The 9887-nt window shown below is 32.2% G+C and overlaps 1 protein-coding gene and 1 long non-coding RNA gene across 3 annotated transcripts; one reads left to right on the plus strand and one right to left on the minus strand.

Moving 5' to 3' along the window:
- Window positions 1–124: 124 nt before the first annotated feature.
- On the minus strand, window positions 125–9887 carry LOC105671340 (uncharacterized). The gene is made up of 3 exons (XR_001100599.2): window positions 9828–9887; window positions 1519–1665; window positions 125–346 (listed from the first exon to the last, which is right to left on the minus strand). It is a non-coding gene; the product is annotated as an uncharacterized lncRNA (long non-coding RNA).
- On the plus strand, window positions 5144–9327 carry LOC105671337 (putative fatty acyl-CoA reductase CG5065). Of its 2 annotated transcripts, none has more exons than XM_012365406.2 (7): window positions 5144–5337; window positions 5881–6102; window positions 6833–7072; window positions 7334–7598; window positions 7898–8200; window positions 8275–8482; window positions 8619–9327. In XM_012365406.2, exons 2-7 carry the CDS (start codon window positions 5893–5895, stop codon window positions 8884–8886), a joined length of 1494 nt encoding a protein of 497 aa, XP_012220829.2. In that variant the 5' UTR covers window positions 5144–5337; window positions 5881–5892; the 3' UTR covers window positions 8887–9327. The 2 variants fall into 2 exon arrangements, with proteins under 2 accessions (XP_012220829.2, XP_012220828.2); XM_012365405.2 differs by having other exon boundaries at window positions 5144–5326.

The raw sequence follows: 9887 nt of genomic DNA on the forward strand, positions 1-9887 counted from the left end.
TTATAATATTTTGTTAATGTATATATTTTTTATCTTAAAAAAATTTACTAAAATTAATGCAATTTAAAGTAGAAGCTATTAAAAATTATTTTAATTATTATTGTATTACTTTCTTTCTCTACTTTTCAAACAATTATTAATTAATACATTAATTGGGTCAATAATTTCTTCAAATCATGATTTATGTTGATATCCAAAGCCATGTCCATAATAAAAAGATATTGAAAAATTCTTAACATCACTCTTTTTTATCTTTATACGCATATCAATACTACATATACGCGTATCAATGAAGTGTATCCGCAGTGCACGGTTATTTTTGGTTCATCTCGAATTACATCATTATCTGCAAAAAATTCAAAGACAACTATTACAATAATAAAATTTTTTATCTTTTATTCCTAAATAAATAGAAATATGTGTATAAAGTGTTTTCAATATTTCTTTCAACATATTTTTAATAAAATATATAGTTTTAAATAATATTTTGTTTACTTAAATGACACTTTCGTAACATAAGAAAAATATATATATGTGTTCACAATATTATGTAATACGTAACTATGTAATAAATTTTTATACTTAATTTTTCATATTTTTCATTATATTTCATATTTCGATTATATATTATAATAATTAATTTGTTGTATTTATTTATTCAATGTTAAAGTATTTATGTTTACTATTTAATAAATTGCACAATTAAAATATAATTGCGCGAAAATATTATAATATTTATTTAATATATAAAATAATAGAACTTTAATCATTCTTTTTAAAGCAAATTTTTGTAAGGCGCTTATCAACTACTGTTCAATGGTATCTTATAATTGGAACTGCATTGTACTGTATAATCATATAGGTGTAACATATTTTTCTGATTGATAATTATTACATAAAGTAGGGACATGCACCTAGCGGTAATATCGTTTATCAACAATATCGATAAATGTGACATTTAGTTCCAATTCTAGTCCCTAGATGTTTTTGTAGAACACCCGATTACTTGCCTGCTAAGACAAAAAAATAAAAAAAAATAAAAAAATGCCTGCTAAACAATATAGATTTGTTCGCGTCGCATGCCCCAACATACTCCAATACGCTCAAATCTATAATATACGTAACGTATATATAAATCAGAGCATATTGGGGCATACGACGCGAACAAACCATATGACATGGCAAAAAGTAATGGCAACGCATTTCGTACATTATTACCTTAAAATTTCTCTAACAAAAGATTACTTATTAGATCATATTAGACAATCAATGGCATTTCTTAACATGCGACATGCTTGATACTTTTAAATGAGCAAATATATGACGCAATGTGTAATCGTCGCTTTGATATTTATCATCTCGCATTAGCATACTCCGTGCGGCGATACATCTTTTGAAGTCACGAATGCACGTTGAATTAAATTGAATTGAATCCGTACGATAAATGCAATTATCAGTATTGTCTGAGATCAGTATTATTTGACATTCTCGATCATTCCCACACATTCTGATACTTACTTGCGTACAATATTCACTTTTGACGAGTAGAAAAGCCGCGAAGAACACGTATCGACTCGTAAGCGTCGCGAAACGGTAGAAAAAATGAAGTTGGCGCGTCTTAATACATTGCACCGCTGCGTTTACGGCTGTGTTCCGAATTCACTGCTAGAAAAATCGAGATAACCAATCAGCGTCAGAAAAGTGTCAACAATACACTTCGAGACTTTCGATACATTCGAGTATCGATCTTTCATGCCTTTTTTAATAGCGTTTTCGAATAAACGGGGTTTGAACGATCTAGGGTTGATCAATCACTATTTTACTATAAATGCAAGTCTTTCATTGGTGGAGAGGTTGCAATGACGTCATTAACCAATCTTGGGTCGTTCAAATCCTGTATAATCGAAAACGCTATAAGAGTGGATTAACATTTACATCAAATTATATAAAAGTAATTTTAAATTTTAAGATTTAAAGTGTTTTAACCACAATTGAGCAATATTATTTTATTTATTTTTAACTTTTTCTTCTCATTTTTTTCTTTAGAAAATCTGCACGAATAATGACATGAATTTATTACAATAAAAAAATTGTTTATCCACTGATCCTGTAATAATTTATGCGTTGCATATCTCAAGTTTAACGTGTCTTACTTTAATTTATATGCATGTTAAATGATCGCGTGCCACTTTTTATGTGAATTTGTAATAAACAAGTATAAAGTAAAAAAATAAAACATCTCAGAAAATAGACATTCCGAGAAACGATGGAGATGATGACGATGGTTGTTTTCCAGCAAAGGACACAAGTTGACACAAATCGACACAAGTATCACTCTGTCTTTGTTCGATATTCAATGAGCAACAGAGAGAATAATACTTTTGTGTCGCTTGTGTCTCTTGGTGGAAAACTACCGATAGTAGGAAATATAAAATAATTTTTCTTGTAGTAATGATATGTATAATTTTTTATTTTTACTTGGCGTCATTTTCTGATATCATATTTTTTATAGGTAGAATGTATAACAGATTTTTTAATATATACGACGATTTTTTTATAAGTTTTAAATATATACAGCTTTTTTGAAAAATTTAAATATATATAACGGTTTTTTTTAAAGGTATATAACACTTTTAATAATTGCGTATACTTGGCGCCTTTTTTGTATTTTTTTATTACTCTATGCGAAAGATGTATCTTATTAAGTACATTAACATTTAAGCTTATGAAATAAAAGAAGCAAAAATATAACAGAAATCATGATTCCAATAGTTGTCTACTACTTGTATGCTGCAAGGTCTCTGAATCATGGGAAAAATCCACTGAACTATATATATATATATTGGAATGGGCACTGAATCACTTGTCGCAAGTCGAGAAAGAACCACATGTCGTGTATTGCTGTCTTTCTACGTACAGTCAAGTTCGAAACTTTTGTCTGTTGTTTGGCGAAGTAGTAGATACAATCAATACAATATCTATGAATCAAATGTTAAAACTTTTTGGTCTGCCCGTATTCTCAATGATGTGCGCATACGTAGAGACATATGAACGAAACACCAAATCACGATAAACTATCTATTTCAAACTCGCTAGCCACCAATGTACGTAGCATAACAGTGCCCATTCCAGTATACATATATATAATTCAGTGGGAAAACCAGGCAGTGCGAAAAGCAGGCACGGTAGTTTCTCCACCGGTTGAATCATACCCAGAAAACCAAACCCACTGACGTCACGTGCGCATGTGCACTCGACTTTCGGTTTGTGGAAGCGAATGGAAATATATTTTGCGTGTCTTTCCACGAAACCTAGCAGCAAACCGGTTTTATGACGTTTAAGACTACTATATTAAAATATCAAACTGTATCATCTAACGTATAATCACATAAGTATAATGTTTTGTACAGATTACTTTAAGGGAGTATTCTAGTATCGCAGGTAAAAAAAATTTTTATTTTTTTGCATATTTATATAGTTTGGGGTCTTAAAAATGTGTCCATAAAATATTAAGGTAAAATTCGTAAAATTGACCGAGCTATAAAGATTTAAAGGGCGCAGCTAAAGAGAACACGACTACAGTATTCTTAACTTCTTTTCGATTTTTTCTGCCATCAGTGCGCTTGTTATTTGTGAAAAATGTACAAAAACATAACATTAACTTTTTGACCTACAACCACGAGTGAAACTAAGCAATAAGCACGAATCTGACTCGTGGTACTTCGTTCGGACCAAATGTAAACAAGACGAGCCTGGCTCGTGGCGTGTCATTCGGGACAAACGAGAACAACACGTGGCGTTCGGCGCCACGAGTCTGACTCGTGGCGCCGAAATATACATGTCATAAGAAGCATACATTTTGCGTAAGTTCGGACACACGGCTGAGCAACTGAATGGCTCGACGCGCGACCGATCTTCCTGTTTACTATGGCCCGAGCAATCGGGAGAAAGCGTGTAGGTCAAGGGGTTAATGCCCATTTCCACCAATGTAGATTAACTTTAATTTCGGTTCAACGTACTCTTCATCTTTTTCTAGTTCTAAGAATTAGAAAAAGGTGAAGAGTAAGTTGAACCGAGATTAAAGTTAATCTACGTTGGTGGAATCGGGCATTAGTGAAGCAAGTTCCCGTGGATTAGGATTCACCTGGTATAGCCGATTAAAAGTAAGTTACTGAAATTATTCATTATCCACATCGGAACTGCATGCAAAACTTTAAACGCGTTTTTCTCGAAACAATATTTTTCAAATCGGGCGTGAATTTTTCTCAAAAACTACTGAACCGATCGACTTGTAGTTTTGCACACATATAGGCTGAGTTCCACTTGGTGATCGCAACGCTCGTGAACATTATCTATCTTTCTTTAACTTTCGATGAAAAACAAAGATAAAATGATTCCACAAGCGTTGCGATCGCCAAGTAGAACGTACCTATAGTGTACATATTAGGCTATCGTTTTAGCCTCCGTCATTTTGATCTCTTTAAAATTACTATTTTTCCGGGCCGCAAAAAGTGAAAATTTTTTAGTAAAAATCAGAGTACTTTTTTTCAAGCGCCGCCATTTTGTCAATTTTTATTCAAATTATTTATTCGAGGGACGAACGATAACCACATTCGTAAGGAATAAAATAAAAAAAAATTTGTTTATTTCAAATGACGAGGACGGCGGCAATGGTCACGCCCGATAAGAAAGATTTTTTGCGACATGACCTGTGCGTCTACCTATATCTTATAAAATTTTTAATAAAAGGCTTTGAAAAAATTTGAGATGTTACTAGAAATATGAATAAATGTGAATACAAAACTTGAGCTCTGTAGGTTTAATCATTTTTATAAAATTAATTCCCAAAAATTGCCTTGAAAACTAGTGTGTTCACACTAGAATACCCCCTTAATGTTTGATAAGACAATCACAAACATTTTTTTAAATAAAAACATATTTTTTTTATTTTTAATTAATTCTTCCCGTAAGTCTTCAAAATATTTTGCGTGAAATAATTGAAAAGAAAATATTTTTAAATACATTTTATGTATTTAATTTATGGAAGCCGAACGCACACGAACATATGATGTCAACGAGGTTCGGGGGTTTCTGGGTGTGATTCAACTGGTGGGAAAACTGGCATGAATGGATAAAACCGTGATCGTTGTTGCATCTACAGTCAGTCCGTTTGAACAGTTCACACGATTCGAAGCGATAGGATAAAAATCTCTCCAAGTGACTTTTGATCATTCCGATAGTTGAATTTTGCGCTCTCTTGAAAGCTTACGCGAATCGTTGCACCTCCTACTCAGCGCCGTCGAGATAAGCTCTGGATTTTTTAAAGGTTTAGTTTTAGTAAGTATAATTTTTCTTGTGATATCAATATTTAAGTTGACCAGATAAGAATTTGAGCATCACGTTTTTTCTCCTTTCTTTACTTTATTGTATATCAATTACAGTTTTTATTTTATTTTATAATAATAATTATAAGAATAATGAAAATATTATAAGCAGTACGTAGTGTATCATTTTTGCGCGTACACTGTGGTGCGTATTGCGGTTTTCATGGTATGAAAATAAGTAAAACAAACTGTGTCGACCGCGATTTTTAGCTATTCAATAAAAAAGTAAAAAAGGAAGATGACATGGGAATTTGCGATATTATTATTGCCGTAATACGATGAAACAAGCTATACTTGTTAGAGTTAGTCCACTAAACGTGATTTTGATTCAAAATTCGGATCCTCTTCGATGATTTCAAATATAATATAAAAATGCTTTACGACAAAAGTGGAAGACGTTGAATTAAAATGACAAACGAGCACAGCAGCAAAAGAACAAGTCAGATTCTTATAGAATGTTTTTTTCTTTTTCTAACAGTTTATTTGCATTTTTCAGATTTATCTGAAGATGGCCTCATCAATATCCCCCCAAAAGCCTTTATCAATATCCGACTGGTTCGCGAATAAAAATGTTCTTATCACCGGAGGTACTGGATTTATGGGCAAGATCCTAATTTTCAAACTACTTCTGACGTGCCCCGCCATCGGCGATATCTTTTTAGTGATCAGAAAGAAAAAAGGCGTCGATTCGCAAACGAGGTTGCATCTCATACTGCAGGTATTGCAATAAGCTCGAATTTTTATACATTTATCAGAAGGAAAATGAGAATGCATAACAAGAAATGGCTATTTTGAGATAAGAAATTTTCAAATTATTTTGTCTCTGACAGACTTTCATCGAAGAGTAAAGAAGTTTATTAAGAACTCTTATCCTTAACCTAATGAGCACAAAATTGACGAATGTTTCTGATGTCTCATTGTAATCCGTCTAATCCGTCTAATCCGTCCTAACCTAATCGGCGTTTAAAAATTGTAGTAAAATTATGTAACAGCACTTCATTATTTGCATTATTGATGTGAATAAAAAAACTAATGAAGCGGAACTGTGCTAGACGGTTATTACTATCATTGTTATTTTTATTAATGATACGAATCTTGAATACAAGCTGATTTACATATAAGCGCAATAAAATAACCAACAATAACTAACATTTATTGAATATTACAAATTATTACGTATTTAATATTGCTATTTTATTCGTGTCAATTTCACTCAAAACAGATTTTATTTTCTTGCTGAAGAATTATTTAAAGTTTATTTCTTTGACTTTCATGATTTTTTTTGTTAGTGTAAGATCTTTTTTATATAGAGTAACATTTAAATATTAAATTGTAAATTAAATTAAGCTGAGCTTTGATTCTCGTGATTGCTATAAATATTCTTTACTTGTCTACACCAATTGCATTGATTTCGAAACTGATTTGCTTAATGAAGATTGTACTTGCAGCAAGAGCCATTTAGAATTCTCAGAGAACAACACCCAGAACGACTGAAGAAGCTAATAGTGATAATCGGTGATACAACCGTGGAGGGACTCTCACTGTCTGCCGCGGACAACGAACGCGTCACGAGCCGAGTTTCTGTCGTTTTTCACATGGCAGCTAATGTCAGATTCGACCTGTCACTGAAAACCGCTGTCAAAACAAACACTATAAGCACTGTTAATGTAGTCACACTAGCGAAACAGGTAAATCCTCGCGATATAAATTTAAACTTTTAATATGATTTTCTAAATAAAATTCTTGTCATTATTAAACATATAATTAGACTTTTTCAAAAATTTTTATTGTTACATATTTACTTATTTATGCCTGTTTCACATATATAAGTTTAATAAATGTTTTGGATAATAAATTTTGTTAATAAGATATTTATTAATTATTAATTATTATAAAGAGCTTTACTTGAACATATAATAAAATATAGTAAAATAAATTGTGTTTTTTAGATGCCTCTGTTGGAATCATTTATTCACATTTCAACATCTTTTTGCCAATGCGGAGAATCGATATTGGAAGAACGTGCTTATCGAACTAGGATCTCGCCAGAAAATGTTATTTATATGGTCAATACAATGTCGGAACAAGAATTGGAGTTAATGAAACCACAATTGTTGGGCGATCAACCGAACACATACGCCTACAGTAAGGCACTCAGTGAAGACTTTGTGTCGAGATGTGGCCTACCTGTAGGCATCATTCGTCCGTCGATAGGTAAGAACTCTTCTTTAAATATAAAATTTGTTACTGGCGACATTTTATAAAAAAAAATAATTAAACATGCAGATTAATGTTACAATAACGTTCTAAATTACGTAAATTACGAAAAAGAAACATTTTATCAATTTTCTAATTTCATTTTTTAAATTAAAAATAAAACTAAATAAAATAATTTTATTTAATATTTTTTATGAATCAATGTTTTGGTTGTACTACTAACAAGCTTATATATCGCAATATACATTATATAATAATATTATCAATGATATCACTAACAATCTGTTTGTTTTCAGTGACAGCATCTTGGAAAGAACCGGTACCTGGCTGGGTGGACAACATAAATGGCCCGACTGGATTAATGATCGGTGCCGGAAAGGGAGTCATACGATCCATGCTCTGCAATGTCAATTACTTGGCCGATTTAGTACCATGCGATATGGCTGTAAACGCAACGATTGCTCTGTCATGGCAAGTCGGATCGGAGAAGTCTGCCAAACCGTTGTTCTTAAACGCCACGGCAAATCACGAGAATCAGATTAGCTGGGGCGATAGTTTAGAAATTGGAAAGAAACACGCGTTTGCAAATCCCTTCTCACGTAAGAAATATTTTTTCGAACTCTTCTATAAAAATATGACATGCATATAAATTTTTAATGTGATGTTTTTTTAGAACCACTTTGGTATCCTGGTGGAAGAATGACTTCTTCAAAGATTCTACATTGGCTTGCCGTCATATTTGCGCATATCATACCCGCTTATCTATTAGATACTCTACTTATTCTCACCAAGAATAAGCCTTTCCTGGTGAAAGTGCAAAGTAGAGTGAACACCGGATTAAAATTGCTTCAATATTATACCATGAAGCAATGGGTCTTTCGGTAAGAAGTAGAATTCATTAAAATATATTAATATTTATTAAGCGACTCAATAACCTTTTATATATTTCGTTAACGCATCAATTTAAATTCATTAAAATAACTTAAGAGTCAGATGATTTAATAACTCGCTTTGCAGCAACGACAATCTGTTCGACTTACAACATCGACTGTGCCCGTCGGATAGAAAAACATTCTTCATGGACACGAAGCTTGTCTGTTGGAATGATTATATGTTGGCGTATATTTTAGGTATACGACAATACTATTTAAAAGACGATCCTTCAACGCTGCCTCGCGCGAGGAAGGTCTTCATGTATCTATACTTCGCTGATTGTTTGCTCAAAATAATGCTTGGCATTTTTGTTGTCTATTGTATCTATTACATGATAAGTGCCCTTGTGTAGAAATTTTTACAAATTTTTACGTAATATATACGACTTTTTTATGATTGTATCGAACTGTAATTGAATATGATTATACAGAAAGAACTTAATTTTTGGATCTTTAATCTTTATTGCAAAATGTTGCTAAATATTTCATATAAATTAACAGAAGCCAATTTTCAGAAAGTATTTATTTTATGTTTAGTTCAACATGATTGCAATAGATTTTTATCTCTAATGTTGTTTAAAATTTATGTTTGAAGTTAGTTTCTTTTTGTATAGCTACTTTCGATTGAACTTATATTTTACGCTAATAACGTTAGGTAAATAACGTCGATTATGTATGTACTAATGTATAATTTATCAATCAACGAATGTACCAATATTTGCGATTTCTATTATGTCTTATGTATTATAACATCGTAATACCATATTAACAAAAATTAAAGATTTTACTACTAAGGTGCTTTGATGTTTCACTGATTTTACACTTTCACAGCTTGATACAAATTCACTGAAACGTTTCGAATCGAGCGAACCTTGAATGAATTATATCCGTCTGTAGCGATTTGTTTTTCCGCATTTAAGTAAGTGCTGTTTGAAAACTGTTTGAGGAAAGTAGTCCACTTTTCCCTCTCGTCCGATGATCGTTATTAAAACTACTCTGGCGTAAGACAAAAATTAGACACAACTGGTAACAATGGTAGTTTTCCACCAAGAGACACAAGCGACACAAAAGTATTATTCTCTCTATTGCTCATTGAATATCGAACAAAGACAGAGTGATACTTGTGTCGATTTGTGTCAACTTGTGTCCTTTGCTGGAAAACATACAATGTAATGAAGATTTAATGAGTCTTGTGATACAGCCCGAGATACTTTCTCCGAGTTGAAACAAGTATTAAAGGAAAGTGCGCGTGCTTTGGGCATAAAACATGAAAATAATCAAAAATTTTTGTCACCTTTTATTCAAGCAGAGCTGCCAGATTGAAGACCCGAGCAACGAGCCACCGAACGCAGGC

Source organism: Linepithema humile, chromosome 6, assembly GCF_040581485.1.
Source record: "Linepithema humile isolate Giens D197 chromosome 6, Lhum_UNIL_v1.0, whole genome shotgun sequence".
NCBI lineage: Eukaryota > Metazoa > Arthropoda > Insecta > Hymenoptera > Formicidae > Linepithema > Linepithema humile.